We start from the raw sequence: 22,458 nt of genomic DNA, 5'->3' as shown, positions 1-22,458 counted from the left end.
CTCATCAGAGATTGCAAGATTCAGATATGGGAAAAGAGCCTGTTATATTTAAGAGCTTTGAGAAATGGTATTTGAACAAAGACCACCAATTGGTCTGAAGTCTGACCCATCTAACCACAATCCAGCAACATTAGTTTTGTGAGTGAGAAGGGCATCAGCATTAGATGTCTCATATTTAATTGGAAAATTAATTATCAATTTTTAAAGTATTTTGTATTGCTTTTGACTAATTGTGAGTAAAATGTGTTTAAAATGATTAATTTAACAAATGAATGCACAATTATGAAAATATCTGTAATTAAACCCAATTTTGCATTAGCCCTGCAGGTTGAGATAAAAGCAGTACAAGCCTGTTTTGGCTCTTCAAGCTTGTTCTATATAAAGCTTGTGAGAGGTTTGTTTGCATTAATCAATGATTAATTTGAAACAAGAATGGAATAAAAAGTGATACAACTGCCTTTCCAACTAATAAATAGTCTAAAGTTTACAGTAGCACTGGAAAGCAAGTGCTCAGAATACACCGACCCATCACCACCCACAAACTATAAATCACCTAAATGCTTTTCCATGTGATACATGCACTTCCCCATGGTAAACTCCACAGTAGACAAGGTGTGACTGCTCGAATTACATCCAAGAATACTTAGATCTTAATACATTCAGATCTTGTATTAGCAAGTCAATGATGGTGTGTGTTCTGCATATTCATGATAATCTAGGTTTGGCAGTCCGTCCAAGAAAAGCAAAATCTTAATTCATGACAACTATTGTGTATCCGTCTTAGACCATGGGATAAGATTATTAAAAATGGACGCTAATGCTATACTGTGTATTAGCTGGTGTGGGATTATTTACTATGTAGAATACTTTATAAAGAAAGTATTCCATTTGACAATAGGTTTTTCATATTAATCGTAGTTCTCACCAAAATTTATTTAGAACATCTTTATTAGTAAGATAATTGATAGTTAACAACCTAAAAATCCTCTCCTCTGCTAATTACTTTTAAAAGATAAAACTTTCATAATGCCCCAAGTTTGTGATTAGTGGTAAAGCTCCAGTGTTCTCTGCCATTTCAAATACAATTCCTGACAAAGATTTAATGATCTGTCTGGTGAGAATTTCTGTTATTCCACCAGGTGTCCAAGCAAAGAGTTCAGGGGTCCTAACCAATGATATTATTAAGATGGCTGAGCAACCAATTGCAGCAAATAATCCCTCAGAACAATTATTATTTACAATAACTTTAACAGTTCAACTAGACCTTCAAGGTAGTTTAAAGTCAGATTACTTTGTGGTTTATATTCTTATCAATTCAGATCACATTTCACAAGGGAAGGGTGCAGCTGTTTGGTCTGGAGAGGACCAAAACTTGAGACTTCCATATTGACCATATATGCACAAAGACTCTGAATCAGTGCCCGCTTCATGGTGCAATTACACAAACACAAATTATATTGTTATTGCTTCAGCAAACTCTGGGCTGCTGATTCATGCATATAAACGTAGTTGTAAAATAGAAGGAACAGATCATGTCATTTGAAGTTCTGGAATCAAACAAGCCTAACATGGAAAATGTCAGGTAGTTAATTGGAAAGAAGCATTTTTATATTTTGACAGCAAATAATAACCCATCAACATTAGTATACCCAGTCTCATTAATAAAGTACAGCTTTTTGACCAATTTGTGACTGGTTTTGGAATACCGTATCTGAAGTTCAAAATATTTCTGGGGTAATCTGCAATATTCTAAGCTGGATTTGTGCAGAACACACACCATCATTGACTGCGGAACACCAAAAGATTATATTTAAGGCTATGATTGACCACTTTAAGAGGTACGTAGAAATTTGTACAGTGCAAAATAATCTTCAAATGGTTTAGAACAATCCCCATTGTTCTCACCATCCTAAATTTGATTGAACCCTGTTGAACGATTAATACATGCAATGGAGGACAACTTTCAACACCGATCTATTTGAAATCTTGATAATAAGAGAAAATGCACAACAATCTTGTAAGTTCAGGAAAGACACCAGAAAAGTTACAGATGTCTGCATCGCTTAAATTAATCAAATTTCAAGGTACATTTATTGGTGGCACCATAAATGGAGTAAGCATTCATGAGATGTGCAATTGCTGCTTAACTGGCAAGACAGGATTCCACTCATCAGTAGACATTGACTTTGAATAGTCAGCAAAAATGTCACCAATAAAACCACAAACAAAAAAAAAGCTTAAAGGAAGCCAATTCCAACAGCATGAATATTTAATCTACTTTAAAAATAAGATGAAAGTGATGATTTCTATCAAAGAATTATGTATCTATATAAATGATTTGTTGGTAATTACCTTGAATAGTCGGTGACTGGTTTCCATCAGGCAATGGTAGTCTCTCTTCATTTGGATAATCAGCAGACAACGATGATTTGTTGAATGGGTTTTCTCTTTGCTGAAAAACAATTGTTCCAAATGTACGACTATTTTTCATTAAACACCATAACAAAGCACACAAGAAACATGCAAAAATGTAGTTGGGGCAACACAAAGTCAGTGTTGTTACAGGAATTATTTGCTTATTTTTAGGATTCCAAATACAAATATCACTTCAATTCTTCAGAAAAATAGACTTGTTTGAATCCTCTATGGAGATGAAAGGCTTTCACTGCGAGAAGAGACTGGAAAAACAGTGGCAAAAAGTGGATAAGAATAAATCTTTGTCTTTAATAAATCTTCAAATAATGAACCATCAAAAAAAAAAATCCTATTTTTAAAAATGACCAGAAAATAATCTATTTCCACTATGGCTAATGGACAGTAGGAAAACAATTAAAACTGCTATTAGTAGAGCAGAGTGGTAAGAAGGTTAATCTTCAAATGTTAAGTGGTTAAATATTTGAAACAGAAATTGCAGTGAAGGCAAGGGGAGGATAATGTCACACCACATGGATCTTCATGGGCTTGCGCAGATCTGATGGGCTGCTGTTCCATAAAATCATTCTAAATTAAGTTGTTTTTCAAGTTAATTCAAAATTTACAAGTAGCAGGAAAGAAAATGCTATTAACTTGAGTTATATGGAACTGAAATTGGCCGTTCAGCCCAACTCATCCATGCGGACCAAATTGCCTACCTCAGCGAGTCCCAGTTGTCTGCATTTTATCCATATCCCTGTAAACCATTATTATCCATGTATATGTCTAAATGTCCTTTCAACATACCAATTGCACCTGCCTCTAATACCTACTCTGGCAGCTTGTTTCATATCCCCTACTCTGGGAAAAAGACAGTGACCATTCCTCTTAACTATGCCTCTAAAGATGTTATATACCTCTACAAGGTCACCTTTTGTCCTACTCTGCAGAGAAAAAAAGACTCCACCATATCCATTTTGTCCATATAACTCAGGCCCTCTAGTCTCAGTAACATTCTTCTGAATCATTTCTATACCCTTTCCAGCTTAACGATATCTATATTACTAAAAGTCTGTTCTTGACCGGTTTTGGCGATCTATGCTGCGATTTCCGAGAGAACGCCGCCACCTACGGCCGTCATTTTTAGCCACCTCGCTCAGAGCCCCCCTCCGCCGCATGTGTGCCGAGGATTTTTCCAGTCAATGAAAAATGACAGAGATATTAATGATTTTACAAAATTCCCCATTCTCTCTGCTGCCCCCGCTGGCGGCAGGGGGGAGGGACTATAAAACCAGGAAGTGGTGTGCCTCATTCAGTCTCTTCAAGATGGAGGAAGGCAGAGGGTCGCGTTTCTCTGAGCTGTGAATAACACTGAACACATGTCCACACTACTGTGAGTAAGTACCCTTAATGTGGTTTGAAAATGAAAATATGGTTAAAGTAAAAAAGCACTGCCTGCAAATGGTTGTTTGGGGGGGTTTGGGTTGAAATAAAAAGGCACTCTCTCTCTCTCTCCCCTCCTCTCCCCCCCCTCCCCCCCCCCCCTCCCCTCCCCCCCCCCCCCCCCCCCCCTCCCCTCTCCCCCCCTCTCCTCTCCCCCCTCTGCGCCCCTCCCCTCCCCCCCTCTCCTCTCCCCCCTCTCCCCCTCTCCTCTCCCCTCCCCCCCTCTCCTCCCATCGCCTCTCCTCTCCCCCCCCCTCTCCGCCCCTCTCCTCTCCTCTCCCCCCCCTCTTCTCCCTCCCTCTCTCCCTCCTCTCCCCCCTCTCCTCTCCCCCTCTCCTCTCCCCCCCCTCTCCTCTCCCCCCCCTCTCCCTCCTCTCCCCCCCCCTCTCCCTCCCTCCCTCCCTCCTTACCCCCCTCTACCTCCCCCCCTCTCCCCCCCTCTCTAGATGTGACTGCAAGTTGGGGGCTATGCATCAGTAGATAGGGTGGTTATGGGGTAAAAGGAGCAAATTAATATATTAATATAATATCAAGGGGGGTAATTAGCGTGAGTGCGGGGGTGGGGGGGGGATAGTTAGTGTGTGTGACGCTGCATGCCGCCTCCCCCGCCCCCACAACCGCACGTTGGGGGAACAGACCCAACGGGTCTGCACTTGGTCTAGTTCTTCCTATAAGAGGGCAACCAAAAATTACACAATACTCCAAGTGCAGTCTCACCTATATATTTATATTACAGGCATATAATTGCCCATAAATTTTAGTGCTCCCAATATGATGCATTAATTGATGCAGCTATGAGATAATAATCACCATTTTGGTTCCTGGGCTCTGATGTAAACCAGATGCAGCAATTTACTGACCTTAAAAGAAGTACGGTCAACATGTAGGAAAGACCATGTTGTGTAAGAGGAAGCAATGATAGGCACTCCAAAGACAACATGATATCCCCACTAATGCTCCAGAAGTGGCCTTGTGCATCCTGGCATCATCCTCCCTGCATGACTGATGCTAAGAACATACTGTTTGAATATCAAAAGGACTTTAAAAAACCCCACAATTTCTTATTTTTCAAGAAATAATGGATTTTTAATCACATAATGCTGAAACACATTAAACTTTTTTTTTAAAGCAATCTATGCTTGCTAGAAATAGATTATAGAAATATGAAAAGGCCATTTCCAGTATTTAACTTTTATTTAATAAAGTAGGATTTACGATGTCAATGAATGTTGATATTTTTCAATCATCAAAAGAATCAAACAGTTGGTCTGATACTAGATGTTTGAATTTTCATCATAGTGTGCAAAGGATCACCATCATTCAAACAAAATGCTTCAGCTAACTTAATTTTAAACTTAAATGTATTTAAAAAGACCGCACAAATTCAAAGGAGCAGCAAAACCATTCAATAGAAAATTAAACAATCTGTTCAAATTGTTTAGAATAGGCAACTTGTTTTGAATCTAAATTATTAAAACACACAATACATAAGCGACAGTTACTCAACAGCATTTTTGCAATAATCCTGGAAAGGATATTGGTTAACTGAATTAGAAGTAAGGGACATTAAATGAGTCCATTGTTGGAGATAGAGGAGTGAGTACAGACTTAAACAAAGGGGAATTTTTTTTTAGTAAATGCTGCAAATATTTTAGGACAGTCTCTCATTCCTAATGTTTCTCAAAAGAAAATTGAAGTCATAGAAACATAGAAAATAGGTGCAGGAGTAGGCCATTCGGCCCTTCGAGCCTGCACCGCCATTCAATATGATCATGGCTGATCATCCAACTCCGTATCCTGTACCTGCCTTCTCTCCATACCCCCTGATCCCTTTAGCCACAAGGGCCACATCTAACTCCCTCTTAAATATAGCCAACGAACTGGCCTCAACTACCTTCTGTGGCAGAGAATTCCAGATATTCACCACTCTCTTTGTGAAAAATATAGTCAAACAGTATTTTGTTATTATTCAGTCCTAATCCTGTCACCTGTTAAAGGAAGATAAATTCCTTGTTGTATTGTTCTGACCTCTTTCAAATACAATTCCGTGGTAGAGTTGTGTCGAACCAGAGTCATAGAGTCATAGAGTGATACAGTGTGGAAACAGGCCATTCGGCCCAATTTGCCCACACCAGCCAACATGTCCCAGCTACACGAGTCCCAGCTACCTGTGTTTGGTCCATACCCCTCCAAACCTGCCCTATCCATGTACCTGCCTGTTTCTTAAATGTTGGGATAGTCCCAGCCTCAGCTACCTCCTCTGGCAGCTTGTTCCATACACCCACCACCCTTTGTGTGAAAAAAGTTACCCCCCAGATTCCTATTAAATCTTTTCCCCTTCACCTTGAACCTATGTCCTCTGGTCCTCGATTCCCCTACTCTGGGCAAGAGAGTCTGTGCATCTACCCAATCTATTCCTCTCAAGATTTTATACACCACTTATCCTCCTGCGCTCCAAGGAATAGAGACCCAACCTACTCAACCTCTACCTACAGCTCAGACCCTCTAGTCCTGGCAACATCCTCGTAAATCTTCTCTGAACCCTTTCAAGCTTGACAATATCTTTCCTATAACATGGTGCCCAGAACTGAACACAATACTCTAATATGCAGTCTCACCGACGTATTTTACAACTCCAACATGAACTCCCAACGTTTATACTCAATACTCTGACTGATGAAGGCCAATGTGCTAAAAGCCTTTATGACCACCTGCGACTCTACCTTCAAGGAACCATGCACCTGCACTCTGAGATCCCTCTGTTCTACAACACTCCCAGAGGCCTACCATTCACTATGTAGGTCCTCCCCGTGTTAGGCGTCCCAAAATGCAACACCTCACATTTCTCTGTATTAAATTCAACCAATCCTCAGCCCACCTGGCCAATCAAACAAGATCCTGCTGCAATCTTTCACAACCGTCTTCACTATCTGCAAAACCACCCACTTCTGTATCATCAGCAACTTGCTAATCTTGCCCTGTATGTTCTCATCCAAATCATTGATGTAGATGACAAACAGTAACGGGCCCAGCACCGAGCCCCGAGGCACACCACTAGTCACAGGCCTCCAGTCCGAGAAGCAACCTTCCACCCTCTGCTTCCTTCCATGAAGCCAATTTGCTATCCATTCAGCTATCTCTCCTTGGGTCCCATGAGATCTAACCTTCCAGAGCAGCCTACCATGCAGAATCTTGTCAAATGCCTTACTGAAATCCATGTATACAACATCTACAACTCTGCCCTCATCGATCTTTTTGGTCACGTCTTCAAAAAACTCAGATTTGTGAGACACGACCTCCCATGTACAAAACCATGCTGACTATCCCTAATCAGCCCTTGCCCATCCAAATGCCTGTATAAACTATCCCTCAGAATACTCTCTGGTAGCTTTCCAACTACAGATGTTCAGCTCTCACATGTGGGGGTCTCTACATACTGCTTGAGAAAACTCTCCTGAACATTTTTGAGGAATTGCACCCCATTTAAACCCTTCATACTATGATTTTCTCCGTCAATATAAGCAAAGTTAAAATCCCCCTACTACAACAACCTTATTTGACCTGCAATTGTCTGCAATCTCCTGGTTCTTCTAATTCCCATTGACTATTTGCTGGTCTGTAGTACACCCTCTGCAAGGTGATCATCCCTTTCTTGTTCCTCAGCTCCACCCATATAGCCTCACGAGACGAACCGTTCGTAATGTCACCTCTGACCACTGCCATGACATCCTCCTTAACTAACAATGCAACAGTGCTTGGAATAGTCCGGGCAACCAGGAAGGCAAACCAGAATATAGAAGTTAAAGAAAAACTAAATGAGAAACTACAGAATGCAAATGCACACCATGCACCATTCCCTTCTTCCATTATCGAAGTGGCTGCAAAACCTCCAAGCTCTGCTTCTACCCCCTGATGAAAATTAATAAGAATTCAAGTATTGTAGGTTGTGTGAATGGGAGTGTTTTTAAATAGTGATCAAGTTCTTGTTAGGGTAAAGAGCCAGGCTAGCAGTTTTAGGGATCCCGGTTTGCAAGAATGGTTGAGGCTTCAGTCAGAAAAACTAGGAGGCAATTGTCAGAATTTGGCAGTCAGGATCCAATGAATCCCCCCATGAGTGTAAGGAATGTAAGAAGACACTCAAGAAGATAATCAGGAGGGCATAAAGAGGAATGAAGCCGATAAACAAGGCAAAGTAAAATCCTTAAGAAGAGCAGCAAGAATTGCAGACCTGACATTAGTAATGGAACTGTTGCTTGGGAGTATTATTGGGGACAGAATATTTGGACAGGCATGGACTGATTAGGGATAGTCAGCATGGCTTTGTGCATGGGAAATCTTGTCCCACAAATCCAATCGTTTTTTAATAAGATCACCGAGAGGATAGAGATCACCGAGAAGATTGATGAAGGCAGATAGTGGATGTCGACAAAATGAACTTTAGTAAGGCCTTTGACAAAGTCCTGTATGGTAGGCTGGTCAGGAAGGTTAAAGTGCATGGAATCCAAGGCACAAATTTGTAATATTCTCTCAGTATTAATCTTTAGATATGTTTGCCTGGAAAATGATCACATTTACTCCTGTATTTAATGCATCAATCGCACATAAAATTCCATTAAATTATTTTTAAATGCAGGAGCATTTCCTGAGGAAATCTTGTCCAGTATGGAATTGGACACAAAATTTGTGGCAGCAATTTCCTTAACATTTTATCAGTATTATTCATGCATGTTATCAACATGCTTGACATTTACCTCCAACAAAAATCATAGCAACAATATGCAAACAGTGACCTTATTTTTAAACTTTGATAAAACCGGAGTGTCATATATGGACCCATGCTCTCTAGAATCTAGAAGTGTAATGGGTGATCGAATTAAAACACACAAAATTCATACAGCAATTAGCACATTAGATGCAAAATGTTTCCTCAGGGAAGGTGTTTAGTAGTAGTTGTGTCTACTATTAGGACTGAGATGAGATAAGAACATCAGGACTGAGATGAGAAAAAAAATTGCATCGAGTATAGATGAATCCTTGGAATTCTCCATCCAAGCATTCAGTTGCTAAGTATATCCAAGGTATTGATGGAGAAATATTTGGATAGTAAGGGAATCAAGATGTGTTGGGGTAGTGCTGGGAAAAGCTGTGAGTTCATCCATTAACTTTTTGAATGACAGGGCAGTCACTTGAGGTCAAATACCATACTCCTTCTATGTATTTCTCCAAGTTAACCATTCAATCATCATGGATACATGAATTCAAATGACTCCAATGTGTAGCTGTCTGCATCTGCATTGGAGCTTTTAAATGTTCTGCACATTTTGCACATGATTGGAAACTTTTATTGTCCTTGTTGCAGATCTCTGGGATGAGCACATGGTTTGAGCAGATGAATTCTGTTTCCCATGATTCTTAGCAGCAAAGATGCAACAGATGTCAGGAACAGTGCCAGCTACATTTTAACTTGGCAATCAAGGTGAACATTGTTTAAAGGATTGCTTTTCAAATAAGAGGATGTAAATTTTCCCCATTTTGAGATTTTTGGGAATCCCTCAGAGTACTTTTGCACTAACCACAGCATCTGATTAAGTTCCACAGAAAGCATTTCCTAGGATTTTTATCTTCTTCACACCAATTGAATATTTTAGTGCGGCATTAAGTCATACATTTACTACAGTGCTTTTCATATCCCAAGCACATTAAAGCTACTGATTAACTTTTGACTTGCAGTCACTGTTAATTATTTAGAAAATGAGGCACCTAAATTATGCACAGCAACTTTCACAAACAGCAAGGAGATAAGTGAACAGATTTAGATGGATGATGTTGCGAGATAGATATTGCAAGGATAAACCTAGAACAACTTTGTAAGATAGAGAGGTCGCCAGTTTAAGATCTTAAGTATCCAATGGTAGAACAATATTTCAATGAAGCATCAAGTCTAATTGCATTGCAAAAGTCCAGAGCTTGAACCCATAATCAACCAATAAGACAGCAAAGTTAACTTCAAGTAAAGACATTCTGGAGCATGAAACAATTCTTACACTTGAGGTCAAGTTAACAAATTGAGCTCACACAACAAAATTGTACCACAATATTTTTTAATTCCCCAAAGGAATATTGTGGTTAGGAGCATAAAGTTAAATATTCTTATTTGTTGAGGAAATACTACACTTAAATTTTCAGTGTATTGAAAAGCAGGAAGTTGAAGAGCTTGTGCTTTTCAAAATATGTGCTCTAACCTGATTTAACCAAAAAGTATTTTCCTCCCACACCCTTACTACAATGATGACAGATGGGATGGAACTAGCTGCAAAGCATTTATCAGATCATCAGACTTACACAACATGTGGAGATACAGATAATCTGGAATAAGTTACGTCACTCTACCCCTGTATTTGCCAATGAGTCCAGAGGCATTCCATAACTTACTGAGCCAAGGGCTAATATACTTCACATCCAACCCCTTGGTTTCATGTGACCATCGTGTCACCATCATTCATTTAAGAGAAGTTTAGATAATGTTTTTATTGTTGACACTTATAACCTCATGTTCCTCAAGGAGGAGCCATTGTGGCAACACCAGCAGTGCAATGAGACCTGTGTAATTTAGTTCAGCTATGGGGTCAATGTGTAGGCACCCATGTTCCATGGGCCTGGATCAGCACAAATGTGTTCATGTTAGTTTTTTTAAGTGTTTCTCATCTTCGTGGACATATGGAAACAGACCATTTGTCCAAGGCCATCAGCAGTGCCACTGAAAGTCAATGGAACTACAGAGCTAGTGCAAGAGACCCCATGAGGTGTGAACCAAGCAAAGCTTAATATAGCCCACTATATCAACCTTAGCATATAGCTATACAGCACTGAAACAATCCCTTCAGTCCAACTTGTCCTTGGTGGCCAAGTTGGCATACTGGGTTTGTCTCTTTGTCCGCATCTGGCCCATAACCCTCTGAGCCCCTTTGATTCACATATCTGTTCATATGGCATTTTAAAGTCATAATTGTATCCACATCAATAGCTTCCTCTGCCAGCTCTTTCCAGATACGGACTACTATCGAGAGAAAGTACCCCGACATCCTTCTTAAATATCTTCCCTCTCGCCTTAAGCCTATGCCCTTTAGTTTTAAAATTCTCTATCCTGGGAAAAAGACTGTGAGCATTCACTTTATCCATGCCCCTCATCATCTTGTACACCACCAGAGGTCATCCCTCAGCCTCCTATGCTCCAAAGATAAAATCCCTCGCCTATCTAACATCTCCCTATAACTCAAGCCCCCAAGCCCAGGTAACATCCTGGTGAATCGCTTTTGTACCCTTTCCAACTTAAAACCATTCTTCTTAAGAAAATGATTATTTATTCCTATTTAGACAATCCACCTCACTACAAAGTTTGGATCAGATTTTTCAAAGTGTTCACATTCTAAAATGGATCACTCACTGCATCTGTTCAAATCCAAATAATAGATATAAAGGGCCTGTCCCACTTAGGCGATTTTTTCGGCGACTGCCGGCAACTGTCACAATCGTAGCAGGTCGCCGAAAAAGCGGCGACTGGACCCCCCCCCCCCAAGACAATGTCTACGACAAGCTACAACGACTTACCACCTTGTCGACGTCAAGCCACGGTAAGCTACCGACAATTGGCGACCCATTTGGATGTCCACCTAAGACCACACCTACGACAACCAAAGTCAACCTACGTCCACCCGTGACAAGCTACGACAAGCAACGACCCTGTCGGTGACATCTGAAGACAACTGAAGACAATTCAGTCTCCGGTACATGTCGCCGGTTGACGTAGGTAGTCGATAATGGAATTCACCGGTCAGCACCTGGCGACAACTAACATCAGATTCAGATTCAGATTCAAACTTTATTGTCATTGTGCAGTGTACAGTACAGAGACAACGAACTGCAGTTAGCATCTCCCTAGAAGAGCGACATAGAATATGAGCAATAAATAAATATATTTACGTGCATATATTTACGTAAATATATCACCTGGTGACAACCCACGACAGCACCTACAACAGGAGAAGACAAGCCCACAGTCGCCGAAAAGTTTTGAACATTTCAAAATCCAGCAGTGACCAGAAAAACGTTACGACTCTTTAGGCAACTTGAGGAGACTACTCACAACCATACAGGTGTAATGCCGCGACCATGTGGCGACAGCCTAGTCGCCTGCAGTCGCCAAAAAAAATCGCCTAAGTGGGAGAAGAGCTTAATACAATTCAGAGTTGCATATGAAACAAAGGTGAAACAAAGGTGAAACGAACTGCAGATGCTGGTTTAAACCAAAGATAGGCACAAAATACTCAGCGGGACAGGCAGCATCTCTGGAGAGAAGGAAATTGTGTCGTTTCGGGTTGAGACCCATCTTCAGAACATACTCTTTTAGGTTCCAATCAGCCCATCATGGATAAGCAACATTCATTATTTCAGAATTCTAGCAGTTTTCTCTGCACTTCAGGAAAACAAACCAATTTCTGAAAAATAGACGACACGATGGCAGTATTTTAGGTGTCAATTATTTTTTTTAAATGGTGTTTTATCTTAATGGATCTCACTTACAAACATGTCAAAGCTAAACCATCCAATCGCACGTCTGTGTGCGCTCCACATTTCTCTGATATCAGGACATTTTCAAGTCGCACATATTTTTGCCTGTACCACAATAACTGCATCTCAATAGGATCTGAAATACTAGTTAGCTTGTTGCCTTTGTCACTTTGTCACATAGGGTCATTTTGCTAATATTGGGAAACATTAACGGCCAGCTTCAAAATGGAACATCAGCTATTCAGACAGCTTTCACAGCCCATGGAGCGTTTTCTCCACCATTCCACATTCTTCAAGAGATTCACATCTGGCAGCACTACAAACCAGAGGCTTCATTGTCGACAGGTAGTCACTTGTGACAAGCTGGTTACTTCCAGGAAAGAGGCAATCACATGCTCATCCACAAACAGCCTACTCCCAGAGAGTTTTCAGCACTGAAGAGGGTGCAGAGAAGATTCATCGTAATCACGCATGGAACGGAGCGTTTCAGTAATGTGGGGACACAGGACAATTTAGGTCAATTTCTTTCTTGCGCTTGAGGTTACGAGGGGACATAATTGATGTACAAGAAATTATAAGGGGTATAGAATGCAGGAAACATTTCCCATATCTGAGGTAGATAAAACTAAAGGACATAGATTTAGGGTGATGGTTAAGAGATTTAGAGAGGATCTGAGGGAACCTTATCCACCCAGAATACGACAAATACATAGAGTACACTGCCTGAGAGAGTGATGGAAGCAAAGTTGCCGTCGATATTTAAAAAGCCGATATAAGCACTTTAATTGCCTGGGCATACAAGGCTATAGATTAAATTCTGCAAGATTGGATTATCACAGATAATTGGTCAGCGTGGGCAAGTTAAGCTGAATGGCCTGTTTCCATGTTGCTATGTTTCCATGTTTCCACCTTCCATGTTCCACGACATGTCCTAACCAGCCCTGTCAAACCAATTATGTTTTCTCAGCTTCATTTTCCAAGGCTGTCATCACTAAGATATGTAAGATTCATCAGGATGACCTTTAGCCAAGTCTAGCCTGCTCTCCCAATGGAAGTCAAAGTCCTGTTGGCTTTCAACATTCTCACTATCTTCTTAAGTAGCAACAGCAAATCTCTGCCAAGCCTCCCAATTTGCTAAATCAGACCAGACCAGACTGTTTTGCAAGGAGGTTATCTTTAATTTCAGTGAGAAAATGATGGAATCTCAAACACTGACACTTTCTTGCATTGCTGGCTTCCCACAAGTCAATACTGCAGTTATATGGACCAGTGCAGAACAGAGAATTCATAACCATATAGGGAAGCCTCGATGACATATTAAAAATTCCTCTCCTACTCCTCTGCAGGTCCACCAGGACTGAACATTACATTTCAGTAAATCTATACAAATGCTTGTCCAACTAATAAAATCATGACTGCCCTGATTCTAGTATCGACTCTACATTCCTGTCTCCCATGGTAACCTTTCGTCTGCTTGGTTAGAACAAATTTGCCTCAGTTTTAAATATTCAAATAATCTATTCCACTGTCCAATGAGGAAGATAATTCTAACAGAGCCAAATTCATGTCATCTTTACATTAAGTGGACTTTTATCGATTTAAAAATGAGCATTAGGTTTTCATTCTCCAACAAAAGGAAACATCTTATCCACATCCACAATGTCAAGACCCCCACAGTATCTTATGTGTTTCAATTAAATCACGTTTTACTCTTCTGAGCCCATGCAAAAGCAAGTCAAGTTGGTCCAATCTTTCCACAAAAGCCAACCTACCTATTTCATGTGTCAGTCTAATAAAACATCTCTGAACTTTTTTTCAAAACATTCATGTTCTTCCCTAAGGAGACTAATACTGTGTACTGTACTTCAGATTGGTCTCACCAACACCCTTTTCTATATGAAGCAAAATTTTACTTTTGTATTCAAATTCCCTACCAAACAACGGTAATTTTCTACACTGAATACTTGTCTTTCAAAATTGCATCAGGCCATTCTCTGTGTATCAGAGATCTGTTGTATCCCACCAATTAGAATACAAGCATTATTTTTTGTAAACTCCCGAAAATTTGAATGATTAAAAAACAAAACAATTTTATCCTTTTTTGTCCTAAAGTTAATACGCACCCATAATTAATTCTGTATTACATTCATTTTAATGATTACCACTACCATGGTTTTATGCTATCTTTACAATATTCATGACAGCCTAGTGATTATGTCAAAAAATCTAATAATTCTGCTTTTCAAATATTATTTGCACAATATTCACAGTTCGGATAGGCCAAACGGGGGCAAATGGGACTAGCATGGTTGGTTAGCTTAGACTAGCTTAGCACCTTGGTTAGCATGGATGATTGGGCCAAAGGGGCTGGTTCCAGGTTGTCTAACTATGACTATATTCACATGGCCATTATGTATCACACCATGCCACTGTTGTCAGGAGCTCAATGATCAAATTACATGTCAAATTCTTTTAAATACATTATCTGCCATTCATGTGCACTACATTTGAAATAATAGTCCGAGTCATTCTGAAAAATACCTTTGCTGACGATGAATTGGTCTTCCTTGGCATCTGCTGCTGTTGTGGATGAGCTCTGTTTTCTTTTCGTAGCGTTGTACTGAAAAAGGAAAAACATGTTCTAAAAGCTCCCCATAAAACTGAACTCTACATTAAAAGTAATACAATTGAATTGATAACATTCCTTTCAAATTAGTCATCTTGTTCAGCTCAGTAAACCATTTAATTTTCCATTTATTTCCTCCCAGAGCTGTTTACTTATGCTCACATACAGTTTCGTTGACACTTCCTGCTCTCCAATACCATGTCCATGTAACCGTGCTTCAGGAATGTGTATAGATCATGTGGTAGTTTATAGTTTAGTGAATAATAACAACATATACAGCCTTAAGGGCCTGTCCCACTTTCACGACCTAATTCACGACCTCTGCCGAGTTTGCCCTTGACTCACACTCGCAGCATGGTCGTCACAAGGTCGTAGGAGGTTGTAGGTAGGTCGTAGGTAGGTCATAGGTAGGTCGTGATAATAGTCGTAGGTACTCGTGGCATCAAGTAGGTCGGGGCGTTTTTTCAACATGATGAAAAATGTCCACAAGTAAAAAAGGTCGTGAATTAGGTCGTGAAAGTGGGACAGGCCCTTTATCTGGAATTTCCGTAAAAAAAGAGAAATGCAACTACTCTATACTGGAGAATAAGTTTGATTTATTTTATACACTAACCAGTTACTTACCATTTTGGTACAATGGTGCATTGTGACTTAGCCACAAAACCATGAATAGCTTAACAAACAGCCGTAGAAGATGATAAACTTAGTTAAAATCTAATTGGTTTATAGTCAATAAGTAACTTCTTACCAATTATATACCACAACTAACAAACATTACATGACATACCAGGTATGACATTTTACAGTTTTGTAGCAACTAACAAGGGCCATGGACACCAAATAATATTTGATACCATGCATACATCACAATGTTTAATTTTCCCTTGTTCATTCCTTTAAACTGCTAAAGTGGAAAATAATTAGTTTGAAGCACATGCTTGTGTAACTGCAGTACAATATCCATTACCTCTGTTTGGATTTGCAGAATTTTACTCCAACTTTTGGGGGGGGATTTCTATTTTTCTGCTAAGTACTGAATTTTAATGCAAAGAACCACATGAAATGTGTTCAATAAACAAATTCTACCCCATTCACTACAAGGAAAAGGGCAAAGCTTGATCTAATTTTAGGTAATTAGGACGGACAAGTGACTGAAGTGTCAGTGGGCGAGCCTTTTGGATCTAGCGACCACAGTTCTCTTAACTTTAAAATAGTTACGGAATTCTGAATTGAGGCAAGACCAACTTTGATGGTGTTAGACAGGAACTGGCTCAAGTTGATTGGAGTTGATTGTCTGTGGGCAAAGGCAAGTGGGATGCTTTAAAAAGTGTAATGGCATGCATGGTCCTGTTAGAGTGAAGAGCAAGGCAGGTGGAAGTAAGGAAACCTGGATGACAAGAGAAATTCAGGTCAGGAACAAGGTCAGCATGGGCCAGATCGAGGCAGTTAGGATCAAATGTATCCCAGGAGGACTGCATCCCTGGAGTAGTTTCGGAGACGGGACCATATTTAAGAAGGAAATCAAGAGGGCAAAAGCATGCAGGAGAGAGGTCTGGCCAGATCAGATATATCACACGTAAATACAATCCGTTCAAACTCAAGTATAATAGAGGGAAGATAGTGTTCAAAATATAGTTCACAAGTTCACAAATTATACAAGTAGAATCAGGCCATTCAGCCCATCGAGTCTACTCCGCCATTCAATCATGGCTGATCTCTGCCTCCAAATCCCATTTTCCTGCCTTCTCCCCATAACCCTTTACACCCGTTCGAATCAAGAATTTGTCTATCTCTGCCTTAAAAATATCCACTGACTTGGTCTCCACAGCATTCTGTGGCAATGAGTTCCACAGATTAACTACCCTCTGACCAAAGAAGTTCATCCTCACCTCCTTTCTAAGAGAGTGCCCTTTTATTCTGAGGCTATGACCTCAGGCCCTGGACTCTCCAGTGGAAACATCCCTTCCACATCCACTCTATCTATGCCTTTCATTATTCTGTAAATTTCAATGAGGTCCCCCCTCAACCTTATAAACTCCAACGAATACAGGCTCAGTGCTGTCAAACGCTCATCATATGCAACCCCACTCATGTGTAGGAAGGAACTGCAGATGCTGGTTTAAACCGAAGATAAACACAAAAAACTGGTATGTCTCAGCGGGACAGGCAGCATCTCTGAAGAGAAGGAATGGGTGTCGTTTCAGGTCGAGACCCTTCTTCTGACTGAAAGTCGCGGGAAACGAAAGATATAGACAATGATGTAGCGCGATAAAGAACAATGAATGAAAGATGCAAAAAAGTGATGATGATACAGGAAACAGGCCATTGTTAGCTGTTTGTTGGGTGAAAACAAGAAGCTGGCGCATCTTGGGTCGGGAGGGATAGAGAGAGAGGGAATGCCAGGGTTACTTGAGGTTAGAGAAATCAATATTCATACCACTCATTCCTGGAATCATTCTTGTAAATCTCCTCTGGACCCTCTTCTGAGCCAGCACATCCTTGCTCAGATATGGGGCCCACGTTTGCTCACAGTTCTCCAATTGCGGCCTGACCAGCACCTTATAAAGCCTCAGCATCACATCTCTGTTTTTGTATTCCAGTCCTCTTGATATAAATGCTAATTCTCAGCATTGTAATGCATCAGTTCCTTAGACAAGTCCAATGTCTTCAGTGGGGTAGAGGTGAATTGAACAAGTACCCTAGCTTATGCAAGCATGATATCGGAGGGGAAGAAGCTGTTCCCGAGTCTGGCGGTGTGCACTTTGAAGCTTCTGTACCTTCTCCTAGATGCGAGTGTGGATGAGTTGGAATAACCAGGATGAAAGACAAGAGTAATTAGTAGATTAATTTGCATGAAGAGATGGTGCTGCAAGGTAAAACTGCGAGATAAAGGCATTATTAAAGAAACAAAAAGATGGGTCTTTCCGCAAGGATGTCATACTATTCTTCTCCATCATACCTGCTCCGAGAATGCCACTCTCTGCACCACTGTTTAAAGTATGTCTTATCCTCAACAGGATTTCCCTTTGTCAGAACAGAGTCTGGACAATGTCCATTATATTGCACTCAAATCTGATCCCATCCTTCTCATACCGTCACAATAATACTCCACATTCAACCTGTCATTTGGAACATCTCCAGCATGTTGCTCCTGGCAAACATATCCCTCCATCTCTCACAGTTTTCTGAAGTGTCCATTACCTCAGAAACCAATTCTGCTCTTTAAATTCCCGTTGACTATTTTGGGGGTCGGTTGTACATGCCCAACATGTCCTCTTTTAATATCTATATTACTAAAAGTCTGTTCTTGACTGCTTTTGGCCATCTGTGCTGCAATTTCTGAGAGAACGCCGCCACCTACGGCCGTCATTTTTGGCCACCTTGCTCAGAGCCCCCCTCCGCCGCATGTGTGCTGAGGATTTTTCCCGTCAATTAAAAATGACAGAGATATTAATGTTTTTACAAAATTCCCCATTCTCTCTGCTGCCCCTGCTGGCGGCAGGGGGGAGGGACTATAAATCCAGGAAGTGGTGTGCCTCACTCACTCTTCAAGATGGAGGAAGGCAGAGGGTCACGTTTCTCTGAGCTGTGAATAACACTAAACACATGTCTACTCAAATGTGAGTGCCCTTAGTGGTTCTAAAATGCTTGCAGAATGTGTCTATTGGTTCTAAAGTTTGCAAAAAAAATGTCTATTGGTTCTAAAGCTTGCAAAAAGTGGCTCTATTGGTTCTAAAGCTTGCAAAAAATGTCTATTGGTTCTAAAGCTTGCAAAAAAAATGTCTATTGGTTCTAAAGCTTGCAAAAAATGTCTATTGGTTCTAAAGCTAGCAAAAAGTGTCTATTGGTTCTAAAGTTTGCAAAAAGTGTCTATTGGTTCTAAAGCTTGCAAAAAAATGTCTATTGGTTCTAAAGCTTTCAAAAAATGTCTCTATTGGTTCTAAAGCTGGCAAAAATATCTCTATTGATTCTAAAGCTGGTAAAGCTGATATGTCTATTGGTTCTAAAGCTTGCAAAAAAATGTCTATTGGTTCTAAAGCTTGCAAAAAAATGTCTATTGGTTCTAAAGCTTGCAAAAAGTGTCTCTATTGGTTCTAAAGCTTGCAAAAAAACGTCTATTGGTTCTAAAGCTTGCAAAAAAATGTCTATTGGTTCTAAAATTATTCATACTCGCGCCCCCCCCCCCCCCTCCCGCGGTTGGCTTGGCTGTGTCTTGAAATTGAAAGGCACTATTTATTGCAAATGGTGGCTTGGTTGCTTTGGCTTGAAGTTGAAAGGCACTACTTACTGCAAATGGTGGCTTGGTTGCTTTGGCTTGAAGTTGAAAGGCACTACTTACTGCAAATGGTGGCTTGGTTGCTTTGGCTTGAAGTTGAAAGGCACTACTTACTGCAAATGGTGGCTTGGGTGTGGCTTGAAGTTGAAAGACACCACTTACTGCAAATGATGGCTTGGGTGTGGCTTGAAGTTGAAAGACACCACTTACTGCAAATGGTGGCATGAAGTTGAAAGGCACTACTTACTGCAAATGGTGGCTTGGGTGTGGCTTGAAGTTGAAAGGCACTACTTACTGCAAATGGGGGTGTGGGTGCATTGGCCTGAAGTTGAAAGGCACTACTTACTGCAAATTGTGGCTTGAAGTTGAAAGGCACTACTTACTGCAAATGGTGGCATGAAGTTGAAAGACACTACTTACTGCAAATGGTGGCTTGGGTGTTTTGGCTTGTAGTTGAAAGCACTACTTACTGCAAATGGTGGCTTGGGAGCTTTGGTTTGAAGTTGAAAGGCACTATTACTGCAAATGGTGGCTTGGTTGCTTTGGCTTGAAGTTGAAAGGCACTACTTACTGCAAATGGTGGCTTGGGTGTGGCTTGGGTGTGGCTTGAAGTTGAACGACACCACTTACTGCAAATGATGGCTTGGTGTGGCTTGAAGTTAAAAGGCACTACTTACTGCAAACGGTGGCATAAAGTTGAAAGACACTACTTACTGCAAATGGTGGCTTGGGTGTTTTGGCTTGTAGTTGAAAGCACTACTTACTGCAAATGGTGGCTTGGGAGCTTTGGTTTGAAGTTGAAAGGCACTATTACTGCAAATGGTGGCTTGGTTGCTTTGGCTTGAAGTTGAAAGGCACTACTTACTGCAAATGGTGGCTTGGGTGTGGCTTGGGTGTGGCTTGAAGTTGAACGACACCACTTACTGCAAATGATGGCTTGGGTGTGGCTTGAAGTTAAAAGGCACTACTTATTGCAAATGGTGGCATGAAGTTGAAAGGCACTATTACTGCAAATGGTGGCTTGGTTGCTTTGGCTTGAAGTTGAAAGGCACTACTTACTGCAAATGGTGACTTGGGTGTGGCTTGAAGTTGAAAGACACCACTTACTGCAAATGGTGGCATGAAGTTGAAAGGCACTACTTACTGCAAATGGTGGATTGGTTGCTTTGGCTTGAAGTTGAAAGGCACTACTTACTGCAAATAGTGGCTTGGGTGTGGCTTGAAGTTGAAAGACACCACTTACTGCAAATGGTGGCATTAAGTTGAAAGGCACTACTTACTGCAAATGGTGGCATGAAGTTGAAAGGCACTACTTATTGCAAATGGTGCTTGGGTGCTTTGGCTTGAAGTTAAAAGGCACTACTGTAAATGCACTTACTTCCTGTTTGCACTGTATATTGATTTTAGATAAAACGCTACCACTTACGGCTGTGATTTTTGGCCATCTTACTCAGTCCCCCTCCGCTGAGCAGATGCAGAGAATTCTTCCCATCAATGAAAAATAAAAGTGTTATAAGTTTAAAAAAAAATGTTGAGAATCTCTCTCCTGTCAATCACTCCATGATAGCCACACCTTTTCCGGTGGTTGGTGGGGGGGGGGGGGGGAGGGGTTATAAAACCCGGAAATGTGGGTGTGGCTCAGTCTCTGCAAGATGGAGGAGGGAGAGGTCACGACTCACTGTCTTTAGTGGCTTTGCACCCTACTTCAAATGGTATGAAAATGCACTTGAATTTGGTGGCCTTGCACCCTGCTGGAAGTGGTAAGAAACTGCACTTGAATTTGGTGGCCTTATACCCTGCTTGAAATAGAATTTCAAGGATTAGCCGTGAGTCAACTACCAGCCCACCAGCCGTGAGTGAGTGTGTTGCCAGCACAACAGGCTTGATTGACTGAGACGCCAGCCCAAGAATCCATTTGGCGCACAATTTGCATACTAGCCCTCTGGAAACCAGTCCCTTCAGCCCACAACACCCATACTAGCACTCCAGAAAGCCCCCCCCCCCCCCCCCCAACTGGCCACCAATATTAGAATTGGTGGAGAGGTGGAATATTGTGTTGGATGACCAGCCCTCCTGTGTGATGCTGGGACCCAACGGGTCCCACTTAGTCTAGTAATATTTAAAAACATAAGAATAACATTTGCATCTTTCCATCTGTGCAGTTTTACCAGCTCTACACAAAGCAGATTGAATCTTAGACAATACCTAGCTCGAGGTTCTTCCACCTTTGGTGCTTGTAGGAAGAAAGTAAGCTCCGGTGGTATAAAAATACCGTTCCCCGCATTTTTCAATAAGCTGTTGGATTTCTCCTTCAACTCCATAGACTGGAGACGATCATCTGTGAAAGAAGATAATGCACAATGAAATATAACAAAAAAAATTTTAATGGCAGATGCTGAAAATGTAGAATAAAAACAGAAAATGCTGCTAATACTTAGCAGGAAGTGTCAGCAGAGACAGAAACAATAATTAAATAATTCAGGTTGGTGACTTTTCGGTAACTTAATAATAATAATACATTTTATTTATGGGCGCCTTTCAAGAGTCTCAAGGACACCTTACAAAAATTTAGCAGGTAGAGGAAAAACATGTAAGGGGAATGAAATAAATAGTAGAGACATGACTAGTACACAAAGTAAAGACAGAATTCAATACAAAACACAATATGAGGCAATTAATGCACAGATGAAAAGGGAGGGGGACGTGGGGCTAAGGATAGGCAGAGGTGAAGAGATGGGTCTTGAGGCGGGACTGGAAGATGGTGAGGGACACAGAATTGCGGATCAGTTGGGGGAGGGAGTTCCAGAGCCTGGGAGCTGCCCTGGAGAAGGCTCTGTCCCCAAAACTGCGGAGGTTGGACTTGTGGATGGAGAGGAGACCGGCTGATGTGGATCTGAGGGACCGTGAGGGTTGGTAGTAACTTGAAACGTTAACTTGTTTTTTTCTCTCTCCACTGATGAAAGAAACTGAGATGGCCACTAAATTTTCTCATTCATTAAACTAGATTTACTTTTGCTCCAAATAACCCCATTCTCTTTTTGTAGGCCATCTGGGAGATATAAACAATTTTTTTAATCCACAATTGCTGTTATACAAGGCATGACGAAGCAGAGGATTGAATAGTATATAGCAC

General features: G+C 40.9%; 1 protein-coding gene across 8 annotated transcripts in view; it reads right to left on the bottom strand.

Moving 5' to 3' along the window:
* The window catches only part of sytl2 (synaptotagmin like 2), a 137,314-nt gene that overhangs the window by 61,371 nt on the left and 53,485 nt on the right, over positions 1 to 22,458 (bottom strand). For all 8 annotated transcript variants that reach the window (XM_033022510.1, XM_033022509.1, XM_033022511.1 and 5 more), the window contains exons 5-7: positions 21,531 to 21,663; positions 14,965 to 15,043; positions 2,353 to 2,452 (exon numbers count right to left, since the gene is read on the bottom strand). In XM_033022510.1, coding sequence (XP_032878401.1) covers positions 2,353 to 2,452; positions 14,965 to 15,043; positions 21,531 to 21,663 — 312 coding nt within the window. The remainder of the gene's footprint in view (positions 1 to 2,352; positions 2,453 to 14,964; positions 15,044 to 21,530; positions 21,664 to 22,458) is intronic.

Source organism: Amblyraja radiata, chromosome 6 (genome assembly GCF_010909765.2).
Source record: "Amblyraja radiata isolate CabotCenter1 chromosome 6, sAmbRad1.1.pri, whole genome shotgun sequence".
NCBI classification, from domain to species: Eukaryota; Metazoa; Chordata; class Chondrichthyes; order Rajiformes; family Rajidae; genus Amblyraja; species Amblyraja radiata.
Note: the sequence above shows the minus strand (reverse complement) of the source record. Positions and strands in the feature narration are given on the sequence as shown.